The sequence below is a fragment of the Pelobates fuscus genome, chromosome 6 (assembly GCF_036172605.1).
Source record: "Pelobates fuscus isolate aPelFus1 chromosome 6, aPelFus1.pri, whole genome shotgun sequence".
NCBI classification, from domain to species: domain Eukaryota; kingdom Metazoa; phylum Chordata; class Amphibia; order Anura; family Pelobatidae; genus Pelobates; species Pelobates fuscus.
The window spans coordinates 283,953,000-283,973,437 of NC_086322.1; the positions used below are offsets into that span (position 1 = coordinate 283,953,000).

General features: G+C 44.7%; 1 protein-coding gene across 1 annotated transcript in view; it reads right to left on the reverse strand.

The window, feature by feature from the left end:
* Positions 1-7,807: 7,807 nt before the first annotated feature.
* FMNL1 (formin like 1) overlaps positions 7,808-20,438 on the reverse strand; it is a 59,963-nt gene continuing 47,332 nt past the window's right edge. Inside the window, exons 22-26 of the mRNA XM_063459327.1 lie at positions 19,408-19,571; positions 18,720-18,821; positions 11,167-11,253; positions 10,945-11,065; positions 7,808-10,225 (exon numbers count right to left, since the gene is read on the reverse strand). Coding sequence (XP_063315397.1) covers positions 10,128-10,225; positions 10,945-11,065; positions 11,167-11,253; positions 18,720-18,821; positions 19,408-19,571 — 572 coding nt within the window. The 3' untranslated portion in view covers positions 7,808-10,127. The remainder of the gene's footprint in view (positions 10,226-10,944; positions 11,066-11,166; positions 11,254-18,719; positions 18,822-19,407; positions 19,572-20,438) is intronic.

The window sequence follows — 20,438 nt, forward strand, 5'->3', positions numbered from 1 at the left end:
CCTGTGTGTTTGTGTGTGGCTGTCTGTGTGTGACTGCCTGCTTGTGTGTGTGGCTGTCTGCCTGTGTGTTTGTGTGTGTGTGCGTGTGGCTGTCTGCCTGTGTGTGTGTGTGTCTGCCTATGTGTGACTGTCTGGGCAGACTAGATGGGCCGAATGGTTCTTTTCTGCCGTCACATTCTATGTCTGTGTGTGTGTGGCTGTCTGTTTGTGACTGCCTGCGTGTGTTTGTGTGTGTGTGTATGGCTGTCTGCCTGTGTGTGTGTGTGTGTGTGTGTGTATGGCTGTCTGCCTGTGTGTGTGACAGGGTGTGTGGGAAAGGGTAAGGGGGGAGGGGGAGGGGAGGAGTGGGAGAGGGGGGGACGGGAAGGGGGGTAGCTGTGAAGATTTTTCGCACAGGGCGCCCTAAGGCCGGCCCTGGGTGTACTGTTGTACTCGTGAGATATAACTGAATACAAATATGGAGGGTGTAGTGATGATCATCAGTGCTAGTGAAGTTTTTGTGTTTAAAATGCAAAAAAAACCTAATATGAACACTAACTTTGGCCAGGGTTTATGTGATTACTAGAAATAACTGAGCATAACCCATTTTGAATTCCCTGGGGTGTCTACATTTGCAATGGTACACCATGATGGGGGTAATTTTTCTTCCTGGGCTGCCATAAGGTCTCAAAGGTTTTGAAACTTGTACATAGGGGGTACCATTGTGACATTGCCAAACACAGATATGGAGTGTTTTAGAGTAGGTAAACGTATAGTGATATAAATCGGTGAAAGTGCAGTTTTTGTGTTTAAAATGCAAATAACAAATATGAACATTAAATTTGTCCAAAGTTTACTACTAAGTGGCTACTAAAAATGCATACCCTGTAACTTTCCAAAACCCAATAAAACAAGGGGCATCGTTGGACTCGTGGGACAACACAACATACAAATGTATGTGTTTTACTGCAGTAACGGCTAACAGAATTATGATATCCACAGTTAAAATGGCATGCAGAACTTGGAAAACAACATTTCTTATGTTCTTACATTTTTATTTAATTTTATTCATTTTAAATTACCGTATGTTTCATAAATAAATATTTGATGTGAAATGAAAACACCTGTTTCTCCTGAACAAAAAACAACAACAAAAAAAACTTAATTATGTAAAGTATGAAAGAAGTAAATTATGGTTGAACAAACATATAGATCAAATTCTAGGTTTTGTTCTGGTCCAGAACTTGTACAATTGCATCTGTCCTTAAAGGACCACTATGGGCACCCAGACCACTTCAGCTCAATGAAGTGGTCTGGGTGCCAGGTCTATCTAGGATTAACCCTGCCTGCTGTAAACATAGCAGTTTCAGAGAATCTGCTATGTTTACACTAGGGTTAATCCAGCCTCTAGTGGCTGTCTCACTGACAGCCGCTAGAGGCGGTTCTGCGATTCTTACTGTGAAAATCACAGTGAGAAGACGCTGGACGTCTCTATAGGAAAACTTTGAGAAATGCTTTCCTATGAACTGTTTGAATGCGCGCGTGGCTCTTGCCGCACATGCGCTTTTGGCGCTGACGTCGGAAGAGGGAGGAGAGTTCCCCAGCGCAGAGGGAGCCCGGCGCTGGAGAATGGTAAGTGTTTAACCCCTTCAGCCCCCTTCAGCCCAGCAGGAGTTAAACCCTGAGGGTGGGGAGGGGGGGGGGGGGGGGGAGAGACACACCTAAATTTCCTGGAACCTTAGTGGTCCTTTAAGGGGTTAACTTGTACAATTGGCACTGCCTCAATTATCCGCCTTTGGTTCCTATTTGGTAAACACTGTATTATTTACAATCTTCCAACTTTTGGTTGTTTATTATCTAAACATTCAACTGAGGGGAACTAACAGTAGCATTGCGAAACCAAGGTCAGGTAGTGGAGCATAGAAAAAAAACAAAAAACACTGCTTAATTTTTCAAGGATGACAAATTGGCCTAAATGTTTCAATCCCCTTGTTAGTTCACTGCAGTTTACTGTTTAATGAAGAAACTCCTACATCTTTTGCGAGATACAGTTAGTTAGAGTATGTATCATTAATCAACCCTGTGCATAATGGTAAATCAGGTTTTTCAACAGAAAACTATTGTTTCAAATTCTGTTTCAAATTCTGTTTGATAAACATTCCTAGATTGAAAGATAATCTTTTAACAAGCCGAGACAGGTTTTAACTCCTTAAGGACACATGACATGATGCCATGATTCCCTTTTATTCCAGAAGTTTGGTCCTTAAGGGGTTAAACTGGACAAAGAGTTTACTTTTAGTTCGAATTGTATATTGTTGAATTTTTTCACAGGGCTTTTCAGTTCAAATGCATTCTGGATGAGCAAAATATGGTTTATAGAAACATAGAATGTGACGGCAGATAAGAACCATTCGGCCCATCTAGTCTGCCCAATTTTCTGAATACTTTCATTAGTCCCTGGCCTTATCTTATAGTTAGGATAGCCTTATGCCTATCCCATGCATGCTTAACCCCTTAAGGACACATGACATGTGTGACATGGCATGATTCCCTTTTATTCCAGAAGTTTGGTCCTTAAGGGGTTAAACTCCTTTACCATGTTAACCTCTACCACTTCAGCTGGAAGGCTATTCCATGCATCCACTACCCTCTCAGTAAAGTAATACTTCCTGATATTATTTTTAAACCTTTGTCCCTCTAATTTAAGACTATGTCCTCTTGTTGTGGTAGTTTTTCTTATTTTAAATATAGTCTCCTCCTTTACTGTGTTGATTCCCTTTATGTATTTAAATGTTTCTATCATATCCCCCCGTCTCGTCTTTCCTCCAAGCTATACATGTTAAATTTGCTGCTTACCAGTTATTGTGCTGCAAGGAGCACTGGAAATTTTGGAGCAAATAGGTGTAAAGGATATTTTTCTTTTTTTTTTTTTTAGCGTTTTCAAGCAGGTACTCTAATTTTATACAGTTATTGTCTATATCTATATTTTATAAATCTTTTCTGAAACTCCCACCCTTTCCCCTGCACGCACTGCCATTTTGAGTTGTCTTGGGTCAAAATCAGTCATTTATCGGACCCAAGTTCCCCTTTACCCCTTCAACTGATCAAAACCAAAGACAGGCAGATTTCACAGCAGTTGATGCATACCCACCTCTGCCCAGGCCATGGTATTTTGCGGCCTTACAGCTCTACTAACAAATGCTGGTGATCAGTAGTCTCATCATTCAGATTTAATTTCAGCTAAATTAAAAACCATTTTATATGTGACAAAATTGCCTTCAATGTGCCTACTTCTCCACTAGGTGGCAGCTCAGATCTCATGATGAATTTTTATGTTGATTCTAGAATTACATGGCATCTGAGATGTGTTCTGATTGCTTTAGTTGACAATGCAGATTGGTGTGCACACCACAGTTGAGTTTAGGAATCTATGTACAGGGCCACCATCAGAAATGCTGATGCCCGCTACAAATGTATAGTACTGCCCATCCCTACATGTCCACGATTTTCACTAACTAGGCCTGTGACATTTCCCTATTACTCCATCTTGTCCTTTTACAGCTAATCTTGCAACTTTGTCTTTTATTTCAAAGTATACAGACAATAGAAAACAGGTTTTTGGTGAAAATTTTGTTCGAGTGTGCTCACAGCCCCCGTCATCAGCTATATAAGATAAATTCCAAGGTACACATAATATATATGCCAAAGCGAATATCTGCTATGTATCTATTGTTTTATAAGCAAAAAATCATTATTATTATCGCCATTTATATTTTGTAAATATTGTACAGTGGGACCTCGGTTTACAAACGCCTCAGTTAACAGAATTTTCGGTTTACAAATGAAAATCCATTGAAAATAATGCCTCGGTTTACACATTTGTTTCGCAATACAAAGCAAGTTTCCCCAGGATGCATTGCACCTGGGAGGTTTATAGCACCGCCCCCTGCATGCTGGGGCCTGTGGGTAGCACGTGGCGTCGAGTGTGGAGGTGTTGGAGCGGCTTTTGCATCGAGTTTTGGAGCCAATCTGGAAATTGTTTGCAGTTGTTTGGGGATTTTTTTGTGCATTTCTTAAGCTGTGGAAAGGTAGGGAGCTGAGCTTCGTCGTTTTTTGCATGCCTTTTATTCTGTGTTCTGCATTGTGGGTTGGTTTCCATGCCAGCTCATTTTAACTTTTTTCTGACCTCCGGAACGGATTAATTGGTTTTCAATGCATTCCTAAGGGAAACCACCTTTCGTTTTACAAATGTTTCGCAATAAGAAACGTCCCAGAGCAGAGGCGGCTCTAGACTTTATGAGGCCTTAGGCGAAATGCAAACATGAGGCCCCACTAACAAAAAAGTGTCACATATACACATTGATGCACTGTCTACCTGTGTATGTGCCTGAGAGTGTGTCTGACAGAGAGTATCCTTGTGTGTGCGAATGTATGTCTCTGTGAGCATGTTTGCGTTTTTGTCTGAGACCCTATGTGTATGGGGTAGCTGCTTGAAGTGTGTTGTGTGTATGGGGGGGGTGATGGTGAGAGGCGGGTGATGGTGAGAGGCGGGTGATGGTGAAAGGGGGGTGATGGTGAAAGGGGGGTGTGAAGGTGAGAGGGAGCGGGGGGTGTGAAGGTGAGAGGGAGCGGGGGGTGTGAAGGTGAGAGGGAGCGGGGGGTGTGAAGGTGAGAGGGAGCGGGGGGGTGTGAAGGTGAGAGAGAGCGGGGGGGTGAAGGTGAGAGGGAGCGGGGGGGTGATGGTGAGGGTGGTGGGGGGGAGTGATGCTGAGGGTGGTGGGGGGTGGTGGTGATGATGAGGGTGGTGGGGCTGAGGGTGGTGGGGGGTGAAGCTGAGGGTGGTGGGGGTGAGGCTGAGGGTGGTGGGGGTGAAGCTGAGGGTGGTGGGGGTGAAGCTGACGGTGGTGGGGGGTGATGGTGGTGGGGGGTGATGGTGGTGGGGGATGATGGTGGTGGGGGGTGAGGCTGAGAGTGGTGGGGGTGATGGTGAGGGTGGGGAGGGGTGATGGTGGTGGGGGGTGAGGCTGAGGGTGGTGGGGGGTGATGGTGAGAGTGGTGGGGGGTGATGGTGAGGAGGGGTGGTGGGCGGTGAGGCTGAGGGTGGTGGGGGTGAGGCTGAGGGTGGTGGGGGTGATGGTGAGGGTGGGGAGGGGGAGGGGTGATGGTGGTGGGGGTGAGGCTGAGGGTGGTGGGGGGTGATGGTGAGTGTGGGGAGGGGTGATGGTGGTGGGGGGTGAGGCTGAGGGTGGTGGGGGTGATGGTGAGGGTGGGGAGGGGTGATGGTGGGGGGGGTGAGGCTGAGGGTGGTGGGGGGTTATGGTGGTGGGGGTGAGGCTGAGGGTGGTGGGAGGTGAAGCTGAGGGTGGTGGGGGGTGAAGCTGAGGGTGGTGGGGGTGATGGTGGGGGTGGTGATGGTGAGGTTGGGGAGGGGTGATGGTGGTAGGGGGTGAGGCTGAGGGTGGTGGGGGGTTATGGTGGTGGGGGTGAGTCTGAGGGTGGTGGGAGGTGAAGCTGAGGGTGGTGGGAACTGAAGCTGAGGGTGGTGGGGGTGAGGCTGAGGATGGTGGGGGGTGAAGCTGAGGGTGGTGGGGGGTGAAGCTGAGGGTGGTGGGGGGTGATGGTGGTGGGGGTGATGGTGAGGGTGGGGAGGGGTGATGGTGGGGGGGTGAGGCTGAGGGTGGTGGGGGGTGATGGTGGTGGGGGGTGAGGCTGAGGGTCGTGGGGGTGATGGTGAGGGTGGGGAGGGGTGATGGTGGTGGGGGTGAGGCTGAGGGTGGTGGGGGGGTGATGGTGAGAGTGGTGGGGGGTGAGGGTGGGGAGGGGTGATGGTGGGGGGGTGAGGCTGAGGGTGGTGGGGGGTGATGGTGAGGGTGGGGAGGGGTGGGGGGTGAGGCTGAGGGTGGTGGGGGTTGAGGCTGAGGGTGGTGGGGGTGAGGCTGAGGGTGGTGATGGTGGTGGGGGGTGAGGGTGAGGGTGGGGAGGGGTGATGGTGGTGGGGGGTGAGGCTGAGGGTAGTGGGGGGTGATGGTGGTGGGGGGTGAGGGTGGGGAGGGGTGATGGTGGTGGGGGGTGAGGCTGAGGGTAGTGGGGGGTGATGGTGGTGGGGGTTGAGGCTGAGGGTGGTGGGGGTGAGGCTGAGGGTGGTGATGGTGGTGGGGGGTGAGGGTGGTGGGGATGGGGAGGGAGAGCCTACCTTTCCCTGGTGGTCCAGTGGGTTCCCTGGTGGTCCGGTGGCCACTGCTTCCGGTCTGCAGCTCCGCATAGCTGCAGACCATGTAATCTCGCGAGATTTCAGAGCGTTGCCGTGGTAACCCGCGGCAACGCTCTGATTGGCCAAATCTCGCGAGTCACATGGTCTGCAGCTCTGCACACTGCGGAGCTGCAGACCAGTGTCTGCGATGGTGGCCGGCCTGGCAGCCAGGAGGGGCCTCGCACCCGGCGGCATACCGGGCAAGCCGCCGGGCCCCCTCCTGGTGTCAGGTCCTCGGTCACTGACCGAGGACCTGACACACTCTGCCCACAGGCGGTTTAGGCGGCCGCGAGGCCCCAGCCAGCGCGAGGCCTTAGGCGGCCGCCTAAACCGCCTAATTAGAGAGCCGCCTCTGTCCCAGAGAACGCATTAAATTCGTAAACCGAGGTCCCACTGTATATAAATTATCCCACCCATGCCGGTACTTTATTTTGTCTAGTGTGTTTAATTTTATTAGGTCAATCACTATAATATCCTACATATGTGTTCTGTACAGTGGGGTAGTCCAGCAAAGTAACACAAGCCATTTAGGACCTTGCTGTTTTATATTTATGTCTGTAGACAGTGCTGTTTTAGCAAATGTTCTAAGTCTTATTGTATCCTTATCGGTGCCTCTTCTTGGAAGCTTGTTTTTTTTTTTCTTCTACTGTGTGTTGGCCTCCCCACACTGTCTGTGTTAGCTTTCTTGCAACATGCTGGACATAATCACATTTTTCTTTATAACATTTTATTTTAGGTCCTGAAGTAAGCTAGCCTCATCTTCTTCTTGTGAATATGCTTCCTGAATCTCAGCTCCACCATCCGTATCAGATTATTGTCTTTTCTATATAAAGCAACCTACCTCTCCCTGCATCAATTCCTCTTTACCCCTTTATATAATAAATTCCTTTAGATATAAGCTCACACTCTCTATATGAACTTGCTGATCATGGTTTAAATTTATTACCCCTTCCCTTTAGAGTTACTAGCTAAGTGTCCAGTAAAGGGGACATATTAGGCTGCCTGGCAGGGTACCAATCAGGGTTGCCAATATGATGAGGACTGGTATCTATTAAATAGTTACATACATAGCCGAAAAAGAGACATGCGTCCATCAAGTTCAGACTTTCTCGCATTTCTTTTTGCTGTTGATCCAAAAGAAGGCAAAAACCCCAGTTGAAGCCCTTCCAATTTTGCAAAAAAATAGGGAAAAACCCTTCTTGATCCCAGAATAGAAGTCAGAACTCTCGTTGGATCAATAAGCTATTACCCAACAAATAAAAAATGATATCTCTGAATATTATGTTTTTGCAATTTAAACATTTGATAAAACCACCTCTTCAGGCAGAGAATTCCACATCCGTATTGTTCTTATTGTAATAAGCCCATCTCCCATCCATATTTACATGACCCAACTTGAGAAGTGAAATTAAGAAGTGAATCTTGAACCCACTGTAAAGAGATTTATATCAGATACATATCTCATTATACAGATATTATTTAACACCTTCTGTATACCAAGAAGTCTATTTAAGAACCACAATTATATTTATTTTGTTATCAAAATGGTACAAAGTTAAATTTGATCTCAGATTTTTTTTTACTTAATATACAAAGTATTTAAAAAAAATAATATATCTCATATGTAAGCAGGGCATGGTGAATTTATAAATCAGTGTATTTTAATCATCTTCTTACTGTGCACTGAACTCCCACTGTAAGAGTTAAGCATAAAAAGTAAAATTGTACCCCAATCCATTTATTACCTCTACAATGTGAACCTATCAAAGCTCATATGTGTATCCTGCCTGATCGCAAATGAATTACGGTAGTTGTTTCCTGTCCAGTCACAGATGAAATGGCCTAGTTGACATACGGAGGAAGGTTCATAAAAATGTCACTAGTAGAAAAATAGGTCAGAGTTCTAGAAGTGCACCAGCCACAGGTTTCCGTGGCAATTGCTCCACTTTGAGAACATTGACCTACCTTTCTACTAGTGAAATGTTTACGTACTCCCACTCCCTCATTTTGGTGGCAATTAGTTGGAGAAGTTTGAGATTCTAACTTCGTTTTAGTGAGGGAAAAATACTGAGAACTCAATCAATTTTAATTTGGCTATTCACATGATAACTTGATACACTGATAGCAATATAGTGGTATTGAATGAGCAAGCATGGTGTATAATTGAAGGAAAGCAGGTTAGGGCCACGTAGTATAGATCAGTGTTCTCCAGCCCAGTTCTTATGGACCACCAACAGTCCAGGTTTTAGCAGTATCTCCATAGGAATAAAACTGGGATATACATAAATCCTGGATTCTTGGTGGTCCACGAGGACTGGGTTGGAGAACACTGGCATAGATGGTTTTGAGACATTTGTGGGACACAGTTTGCATCAAATGTCAGTGGATATTTATAGGGTTATTTACTAAAAAGTGAAATCGAAGTGGATTTCTAATTTAAGGCCAGAGAAGATGAACTGGAATAGAGGACTTAGAGAATGTTTCTATTTAGGCTATTTTGACCAACATTTCACTTTTAATTCACTTTGAATTCTTATTTTAGTGAATAACTCTCACAAACCCGAGTATGGTGAATTTTTCACTGGAGGTAAAGTGTAGCAGTGTAGAATTTGTTAGGTAACTAAATGTATTTAAAGTGCAACCTTTTGTAGACCACTCAATCATCCATTTGGACTAGTGTGAGTTTATACAGAGCCCTACAGGCTCATATAAGGAAATTATATAAAGACGAGATTTGAGTGCTCTAGAAGGCTTGCACATTACATCTACTTAGTGGACAAAGTAAAACAGTAGAGTCATGATCCATTTCATAGATGATAGAATATAAATCAATACACCCTTACAGTACTTAGCAGAATATAGACATGTGGCATAAATGATTCTACAAACTAGCTTTCTCTTGGGTATTGTTTATATCTGTGGGGGATTTTGAGGGCCCAGTGGCATTCAAACATTGAATATCTCAGGACCACATATTACTTTAGTCAGTGTGAAGACACTTATGGACTCACAAGAAAGATGTTAAAGAGACCCGACTGATCCAGACACTCTCCAACTACTGTAGACAGGTCCATGATAACTTGTGACTCTTCTGAGTCTTTGAGTTCTTGAGCTGGTGGCGGCATCACTATTTTTTTTTCTTTTCTCCAATCCAAATCTCTTATATCACAATTATTTACACAATCCTACTAATACTGTAACCAAGAAAAGAGATACTTATAGCCATATTTGAATGAGCAAAGAACAATGTGGATTTTGCAGTCACACGGCTAATAATACAAATAAATATGCTGAGTATAATGATCTTTTGTTTTTTTTGCAGGATTAATCATGTGCGTTTCAATAAGATGTGCTTCTTTCATTAAAATGTCAGGCTCTTATTCATTTGATATTACGCTTTTGACGATGACATTTTTATACCACAACTAGATATATGCACATTTACGTTTTTTTGTTTTTTTTAAAGCCCTTTAAAAATATCCAGGAGATGTTTGGCAGATATCCAAATAATACATGGGAGACCGTCAATACAAGTTGATGGTGCACCCTGCAGTTGCATTGAATCAAGCATTTCAGGCCGTAGCCTGGGACCTCTGGCACATGGTGGATGTCAGTCTCCTGTCCGTCTCATTATTATTTAAAGGGTAGTCTGGCAGAAGAAGCAATGTTGTGACGTATTTCACGAGCACACAGCAGAATGGGCATCTAAGAATTCCTTTCGCATAGACGCCCTTTGGTATTGTAGGCAAAGCATTAGTCATTTTATACACATCAGATCTTCTATTCTTAACTTCCATCTCTCCCACCCCTCGAGCCAGATGCATAGTGTGAAATGTCAAAAGGTCCAGCGGGATAGTTGATTTGCTGGTTTTACACACACACACACACACACAGGCTCTCACACATTTACATCTGTGGTGTTTACTGGCTGTCCATTCTGTCTTTTTCCACTTCGTCGACCTACATCGGTCCTTCGATACGGCTTTTTCTGTAAGTCTAACATAAAGAAAAAAAAATGTTAAATTGGATAAATGCAAATATAATATGAAATAAAAAAAATAATAAAAAATACAAAAAAACAACAACACCTAAAAGAAAAGATCATTTTTATATTTGTTATACCTTGAATGCAAAGTGGATCTGTCATCTGAAAGAGTTTCTACCGAAATGAGTCTTCATAAAAAAACAATAAAGCCAATATATATAGTTTAACCACTCACATAGCTTGTGAGCACAACATAGAGGCTTAAAGTGAGTTTAAAATTTTTTTTAATTTCTACTCTATACCAACTAATAAGACTATAATCATTTATTTTATTAACAGTCTACCATATACACTGTTTGTGCTGTTAATTGTTTTACAAGTGAATACAAAATATTGCATCCATTCCATATTGTATGCTACCACTATTCCAGTGCTTAGGGCATTGGTTCACACACCAAAGCAGGCATGGACTGGCCATTGGGCATCGACAAACTATGGAATGTCAGGCTGGAGAACCATTTAATGATGCCATATCACGTCCTGTCTAGTACCACATCTTATATTGCTCCAAGCAGGTTGCTTGACTTCTACTTTTGAAGTTCTCGCAGATGTAGTAAATGAAAACCATGGAAGATAATCCCACAAAACTAAACCCAAGGCAAGGAGAGGAGAACATGTCATTATTATTGGTTGCAAACAAGTCCATACACTGAGTATAATAGTCACCCACCTGTTATTATATCATCTATTGCCCAGTTCTCTTCATATAATCGTGGCTCTTTCTTCTGCAACTTCTTGTTTAATTCAGCCATCAAATTGACCGATGGCATGGGGGATTTCAGGGCTGGTGACTGAAGATATAAATTAAAGCATTGATTACCTTCCCTCCTTAAGTGGTTCACAACCAATCAAGCCCAATATCAAAATAACCTGGCTAGCATTGTTAACACACCTGTGGCAGTTTTCCAGGGCTATCTGTCTTTTCTTCGGTTTCTGAGGTCTCCTCTTTCTTCCAGAGCTCAAGGTCTTTCTCCGCTTTCTGGGTACCATGGAGACAGAATGATTACATACCACATATTGCATGTCTTAATCTCTAACATCAATACAGGGTGTGTATGTTCTCTGATCATTAATACTGTGTGTAACCATGTGTCTAACTATCATTGTGCATGTTCACACTATGAGTGTGTATGTGGTTCCAGCAGGGGATTGTGGGATAAGTAGTTTATCTGTTCCATACATTACATAGGGTGATTGGAACGGCTCAATAAACTGATAGCAGCCATATTGTGCAAGCTAACAGTTTATAGACAAGACTTTATTTTACTATCAGGAAAGCTGCATAGACCTCTCGTGTACTCCTTGGCTCGGAACTCTCATAGTAGAGGAGAGAGAACCCTCTTTACTGTGTATCTGGATTACAAAGTCACACAGACAACAAAGATGGACTTGACAATGGATTGCTGAAACTCAGTGTTCCAAGCTGCCTGGATTATAGTCCTAGTGGTGGTCTCATAGCTGCAGTGATTATTACAAATCATTGCTATTATAACCCACTCTCAGATGTGATAGAAGTCCTAGGGTGCTCTAGGCACTATGCAGTTTCCTATAATGCAAATTGTTAATGGTGCGTAGACTAAACATTTAGTATCCCTATTCTGATTTATTTGAAAATTATAGACCTAATTACAAAGTTAAGAAGTGTTTGGCTTTTAACTGATATGTGTATGTTTGTATCAGGGACAAGTTCTCAAGTCAGATCCTTCCATTGGTAAGTACACAATACATTTCAATCATATGTTTCCTTTACTCAGACTCAACACGGCACTCAGGGCACAAGCTCTTAAATGCATGCTGGGTACTACGGTAACGAGCAGACATTCACTATACTACCATAACTTATTCCGACAGATTCTACACGCCAAGCTTAGACATAGAGACATAGAATGTGACGGCAGATAAGAACCATTAGGCCCATCTAGTCTGCCAATTTTCTAAATACTTTCAGTAGTCCCTGACCTTATCTTAAAGTTAGGATAGCCTTATGCCTATCCCACGCATGCTTGCACTCCATTACTGTGTTAACCTCTACCACTTCAGCTGGAAGGCTATTCCATGCACCCACCAACCCTAGACAGACTTGGCTCATCAGAACCTATAGTATATGTGATATACCAGAACAATTATTACGTCATACAAGGTATTTGTAGGTGACCATAGTGTAAGCAACATTATGATCGTAGAGGATTTTTCAGCAGCGACATGTCAGTACAAACTCATAGGTACCCATTGCCTTCCAGTCTCATCCATTATCTGGTTTAGGCCTCCCCCTTAGCGGTATCTCAGACTACTGCAGAACAACGAGCATACATTGTTCATACAGGTACGTTGCTCCGGTTCCTTAAACACTGTTTTAGTATAAAGATTTAATTCCTTTGAGGCAAGTTGGATGGCCACCTAGGTATTTCTCCCAGGCAGGGGCGGACTGACAGTGTCCTGGGCCCCCGGGCAAAATTAGGACCTGGGCCCCCTGCAGATATAGATATATATAGAGAGAGATATTTAATACAATATTAAACAAAAATCTGCACACGAGTAAAGCCATAAGAATTGCTTTTCCCACAGAAATCACAAATCTGCAGTGATGTTACTACCGCAAAGGATTCTGGGTGGGCAAAAGCAAGACTTATGGCTTGACTGGTGTGCAGATTTTTGTTTAATATTGTATTAAATATCTCTCTCTCTCTCTCTCTCTCTCTATATATATATATATATAGTGCCTGGAAGCCCCTATAGTCTCCCTTTAAGTAGATAAAAATATACCACAGTCAAAACTGGGGGTGGGGGGGTGGGGGGGGGGCTGTAGTGGGTGCAGGGGACATGGGGGTGGCAGTGGGGTAAAGGCTGAAGTGGGTACTGGGGGCATATGAACATAGGTTAGAAGGGCTGCTGGGGTTAGAGGGGCTGTAGTGGGTAGGGGGATATAGGGGCTACTGGAGGAAGAGGAATATAGGAGCGGTAGTAGGTAGAGGGGTTGTAGTGGGTAGGGGGATATAGGGGCTGCTGGGGCAGAGGGGCTGTAGTGTGTGTAGGGGGAAGTAGGTGCTGCTGGGGGTAGAGGAATATAGGGGCTGTAATGGGTATAAGGTAGAGTGGCTGTAGTGAGTAGGGGGGTACAGGATCTGCTGGGGGTAGAGGGGCTGTAGTGGGTGGGGACTATAGGTGCTTCTGGGGGGTAAAGGGATATGGGGCTGTAGTGGGTAGAGGGGTTGTAGTGGGTAGGGGGGCTGTAGTGGGTAGGGGGATATATGTGCTGCTGGGGGTAGAGGGATAGAGGAGATGTAGTGGGTAGGGGGATATAGTGGCTGTACTGGGTGGAAGGTATAGGGGGTCCTGCTGGGGGTAGAGGGGCTGTAGTGGGTAGGGGGATATAGTGGCTACTGTGGTATAGGAATATAGAGGCTGTAGTGGGTAGAGGGGCTGCTGTGGATAGGGGTATATAGGGGCTACTGTGGTATAGGAATAGAGGGGCTGTAGTGGGTAGGGAATATATGGACTGCTGGGGGTAAAGGGATATAGAGGCTGTAGTGGGTAGAGGGGCTGTAGTGGGTAAAGGGAACTAGGGGCTGTAGAGGATAGAAGGTATAGGGGCTTGCTGTTGGTAGAGGGGCTGTAGTGGGTAGGGGGATATAGGGGCTGCTGGGTGTAGAGGGGCTGTAGTTGGTAGAGGGATATAGGGGCTGCTGGGGGTAGAGGGGCTGTAGTAGGCTGCTGGGGGTAGAGGGGCTGTAGTGGGTAGAGGGGCGGTAGGGGGATATAGGGGCAGCTGGGGATATAGGGGCTGCTGGGGGTAGAGGGGCTGTAGTGGGTGGGTAGGGGGATATAGGGGCTGCTGGGGGTAGATGGGCTGTAGTGGGTGGGTATGGGGAAATAGGGGCTGCTGGGGGTAGAGGGGCTGTAGTGGGTAGGGGGATATAGGGGCTGCTGGGGGTGGAGGGGCTGTAGTGGGTAGGGGAATATAGGGGCTGCTGGGGGTAGAGGGGCTGTAGTGGGTAGGGGAATATAGGGGCTGCTGGGGGTAGAGGGATATAGGGTATGTAGAAGGTAGAGCTGAGCCTTACCTTTAGCCAAAGAAGTGCTGCCTCTAACACAGATCAGGCAGCTCCGCACAGCTCCCTGAACTTTTGACACATGATGTCATTTCCTTTCTAACGAGCTGCACGGAGCTGCCTGATCTGTTGCAGACAGCGCTCCTGCTCTGCTCACCAGTCAGGCACAGTGAGAGACAGCATAGTGGGTCTTTAGGAGGGCCCTTTAGCTGTCTCTCACTGTGCCCGGCCGAACAAGGGGGAAATGTGCCGTGCGGGCCCTGACTGACTGGGGAGATTGTTTAACTCCCCAGCCAGCTGTTCCTTTCCTGCTTAGCGGGCGGGCCCCCAAGAGCCTTGGGCCCTCGGTCCATGACCGATTTGCCCGAGTGCTCAGTCCGCCCCTGCTCCCAGGCACCTCATGCCTTAGAGATAGAGGTCCTGCGAGGCCAACACCCATCCTCCACGAAAGAGGTAATAACTCCCACGGGCCAAATCATAGCTAGATGCCTCGCATGTTGCATAGCAAGGGAATCACTTGTCACACCCCCTCCATATATCAAAGACTCATCCCTTGTAAGCCCACATTCAGCAGATCACCCCCTCGCGCCAACCATAGATATAGCCGACCCAGCCACTTGGCAACTAGTAGGGACTCACCTGTCACCAGTCTAATGAATTGTTTCGCTACTTCGGCACTAGTTAAAGCAACTGTATACATCCTCAAGAGGAACTCAGGATTCCTACATGTATTTCAGTACGTTCCTAGTTCAAGAAGAAGGAGATGACATTGCCATCTCAAGTACCCCAACTCGGACTGCCAACCCTACAACAAGGAGATTCCGGCAGGCCATATTCTAGTAGATCGTGGACCATCCCACAAATTACGCAAGGCAACATAACCTTTACACCTACTACCCGCAAAACAGAATTATGCAGGCTAATGCAAACCAATACTAACAAATCAGACACGGGGGCAAGCACAAGTGGCACGAACAATGCCAACCGGTATACCAGGATCATCTCTATAGTAACATCCATGAGGCAGATGACGATAGACTACAGAGACTGGAAGCCCGTAGCGGTCCAGTCATGACACCAGAAACCACTCGCACTGATATTCCGGGTTGGGAATGGCCCAGTAATTCCAACATGCCAATCTTCTTAGGCCCTCAAATCATTACCCCTACCATGTGGTGCCGGCAAACCAAAAAAGGACATCCTGGAGGGCAAGGACATTAATCACGTATCGCTTATTGCCTCCCAGGATGTCACAGTACACCGCCCATACACCTAGGGCGACATCCCAGTGGTTATTGCAGGCCAGAGACACAAGACTGGAAAGATTATTCATCTGTATGGTTTTGGCCTTCCTGGTCTTGTGTCAGTACAGACACTACTGTATGCCACATCTCTCAGCCTATATTCCGGGCAAATTGCGTCAAGTACGTCTACCCTCAGGTCAGTTGACTCAGCAAGTATATAGTATATTTAGTCATGGCATTGCGGCACCTCTATCATGTTCCCCATGTAGCCCCTACAACGATCATATGTTACGCTGGGGGTTGCTGTTGATGTCAGTGTGGCCATATTTCAATTATGGCTACGCTGTCATGGCCAGTAATTTTCAACTGATCTACAACTTACAATAAACCACCAACCCCACCCCATTAAATTCCACTCAGACTTACGTTACCTCCCAGTACCACTGGAACTACATTGGGCCTCTCTCAACTTCTTAGGCATAGTCCTCACACAAAGCCATCTATGGGCCTTTTGGCAACATTATTCAGGTAACCTTAGGGGACAAATACGTCTTATTTGCAACCCCTCATTTGGGCACCAAGTTCACATATCAGCTGGAGAGGAATGTATGCATAAAGTGCAGCTACCTCACAGCTTCTACCTGTAAATCAGCACGTCTTATAGGAGTATACTTCTGCTATATCTGGCACTGTCCACATACAGCCACACAGTAGCTCTCCTCACGACCCTATCTACACGGCCTACTTCTGGCCAAAAGCACAGAAGGTAATAATTCCCTCATTACAAACGTTCTCCTTACCTATCATTGTACTATGTCAGTCTAGCATATTGTCCATTTGCGACGTATGCTACATGCCACATCCATTATGATTCATCCTGAGTTATCATGTGGGTCAAGTAAGTTTCCTGGGGTCATCCTTAGTAGCCAGCCACCATTGGACTTACATAGTCAATTCCAGACTGGACTATTCCCACATCACCGCTGCGTATTAGACCAGTTCATACACATCATTTTATACTATCCTTCCCGCTTCCCTGGCTATTGGACTGCATGGGCAACCTTGGTACAAGTTGCCACATTAGCTATGCTGTACGGCCTTACCCAGCATCTAGGCTTTTAAGTAATTCCAGCTTACAAGGGCAACCATGACCGTAGCATACCATGGCCAAATTTATTCACAACCACGCTCTTCAGACGTTGCAAACGACCCATCAAAGGGCTATCCACTATAGCATACTGGCAGCCCCTCATTTGGGCTAGTACATACGGCATAGGAGTTACAATATTGACATAAGTTTGCAATTTGTCACAACCTACCACAGCAGGCCTCTACACGTGGCCCTCACTAGGCCATGTTACGTACGACCCACTCTCATGTTACGTACGACCCACTATGAGCAATCCACTACGATGCAATTCTCACCCACAGGGGGGCAATTACATACGACCATGGTCACGTTAGACCATGCAAATCCTCCCTATATGGCCTTTCTCGGCATTTACAACTACAGTCACAGACACTTACGTAATCTCCAATATTAGTTCCCGCTGGTTAAGTAGAAATGTCCCACATACTTCAAACATATTTCAGGTTCTTCTAGCGGAAGGATACCCAGCGGGAACTCACCAGGCACAATATACTTAGGTGTCTCTTCCCTATACATATATATATATATATATATATATATATATATATATATATATATATATATATATATATATATATAATCTTTAACTAGGGTCATCTACATATGTAATCACCACGATGCAGCAGCTTACACAGGGCTTGCTGCAAGCTCAGGGGACAGTTGACTATGGGGTAGGTGGCCAGAGAAGTAAGCAGATCGAAGGTTCCTTTAAGAACTCTGCACGACTATCCATCATAGCCGCAGCAGCAACATGGGGTCAATTATGGACAAGCAGACCAGTTCAAGGTCTCTGACAATTTGTCAATTGGCCACGTCATAAACAAGGCCGGTTTTGTATCCCTTATGAATTCATCAGACGACTAACGTAGGGGAAGCCTGTCACCAATTTTACCTGGTATGTTACCACGTACCAGTCATTTACAATACAGCTGCTGACCAGTTATCTAGCGTTCAGGAGGCCCCTAACAACTACCTTACCGATAGCCACGATTGCCCCACCAGCTCCACGCATACCTACGGAATAGAACAGTTGCTGAGTCACAGCAGGAATTCACACAGTTGGCCCTCAAAGAATACGCACACTGCTATGACAGAGCTTACTGCATATATCGAAGTTCATGTCCGATCACCACCTTACAAAATGGTTCAAGAGTACACTGTGGCTTTTCGACACTTTTTGCCACATCAATAAATGTCACACAACACTATTAAGTTATATCTCCCGGGCACTCAACACCACAGGTTCTCAGTTACAAACACCATTCTCAAAGCTGCCATGTACTTTGCTTTTATGGTTCCCGCGACCAGAGAATTTACCATCACAGGGCAACATGATTCCAAGCTTTGCCTACGATATTCTAACCTGTACAAATACAGGGTCACTACGTATTGACTTACCATCAACTAAGACCAGCCAGAGGGGTCACGAGGTACTTATTCAGTACTATCCCACCAACAACGCATACCTCAGCCGACACAGGAATTAAGGAATGCATTTGTGAAATGTCATCGTAGTAAGCTAACTCCATGTCTTGTGTTTTCGTAATAACATCTTTGATTACACTATATGGGTATTACTTTTGCCCACTTATTTACAGGCCTACCACACACGTCGGTTTCAGCACACCTCTACCGGCTTTTTATTATTATTGTGATAAGTATACTCACTAGCTATTTCATACTATACTGGAATGGCCCCGACTACAAATTGGAAGGCAGGGCCTGAAGTTGTGTGAGGGGCTATGACCCTTTAAAAGGGACTCCCCCTCCTACCTAACTTACCTGCTGGTCCAGTCGTACTTTTGGCCCACCCTCCTCTCCCTCTATTCAATACTATTTAAGGTAGGCCCACTTATTTACAGGCCTACCACACACGTCGGTTTCGGCACACCTCTACCGTTTTTTTTATTATTATTGTGATAAGTATACTCACTAGCTATTTCATACTATACTGGAATGGCCCTGACTACAAATGAGTAAATGCTCAGCCAGTCACATTTACCTTGTAACCTCTCACAAAACGCACAAAATAGGGGAAGAAGTTGGATGGAGGGGTGTTTTTGCAATTCTCTCCAAAATATTCCACAACAGTAGCATAGGCCTCCTGAAAGAGAGAATGTTAGTATAATTTCAGAATACATTAAAACAAAATATCAACTATAGGTGGATTTAACCCTGCAATATAAACACTTCAGTTTCTTAAAAACTCTTTTCATTGCCGGGTAAAGAGCACATGGTCACTGCACTGACCAACAGACCTGCTGGTTCCATTATTTAAAGAAAGCATACTGGGAAATTTGGTCACAAAATAGCCGAACTGGAAGATTTCTCTATGCTATACTTCCAGTTCGGCAACCGTAGCCTAAAATTTGAAAGTCCCTGTAAATTCTGTAAATTCTCATTTTAATGAATAACCTTGAGTGTTTCTGTTTCTCCTCCAATCCAATGTGAGCCGCGGCTATTCTTGGCCTTAAATGGGTTCTGACCTCAATTGCTAAATCATATATAAAACAGTGCACAATATAGGTGATATTCAGGTTTGTATTGTTGGGTAATTCCCAGAGATGTGGTGGTTCCTCTTGAAGGCCAATGTGATTTGGCTAGAAGAAATTACATTATCTGATTTATTTCCAATGAAACAAATCGGACCCATGACAATTTTCCTTATCTACCCAAACCCCATCCCTCACCTGTGCAGTCTTGGCATCTCCTGTAAGCTTTGACATGACATCCATGTTGGTTTTTATGAAGTTCTTAAGAGCCGGGCTGTCATCTTGCTTTGTAAATTCCTTTTGGACTTGTTCCATCCCAGCCTGGAGGGACCGCACTTCCACCATTATGGATTCCAGAGGCACTGAGATAGTGGGGAAAAACAACATCTCTACAATCAGTGAAGCACTACTAGAGATGCAGTAACTATTGACCAACTTGGGACACTGCCTAGGTAAATTAAATATGGGGTGTACTATATTGAGCCCCAACAAGATTGTATAGAGGTTACAACTACAAATATTACTTTTTTCGACCTCTTATGGCGTACGTATCCAAGTGCCAACTCTGGGCACTTGTACAAGATACTACTTGGCTAACATATGACAGGGGCTTCTAATTACTGTCTTACCACTATGGTTAGTGCTATTTGTAGTTGGTTGTATGATTTTAATGTATGTGGAAATAGTGACTCTTGCTGCAGATCTTCATTTTGTTGTATAATTATTATTAGGAATTTTCATGTAAATTACACAATGTGGTGAAAAGGAACAGAATAAAGTCACGATAAAGAAAAAAATCACCCAGAATAAATATCCAGAAGAATAAAGAAATTGATAGCTATCCAATATTTTCAATAAAATAAAAATCAATGATTATCAATGATATAACTAATTTGGAGTTCTTGCTCCATAATATGTGTAAAAATAGGAATACAATTCGTTATAAAAGCATTCCACCCATCCCAAAGAGCAAGAAGACCTTTGTGACGGTAGCCACCATCACCAGGAGTCACAACCTTATTTGGTCTTGGATTGAGAATTTATCCAGGGAGACCAGAGGGCCTGTAATTCAAGTAGGTATGAGTCGAATTGGTGGTAATGTGTTCCATTATGATGAAAAGCCATAGTTTATTTTGACTATCTGGAATAGTTGGACCACCAGTGTTTAGCAATACCGATGCAAGTAGGACCAACTCTCTAATAACTCTCTCTCAAAAGACCAGCCCAGG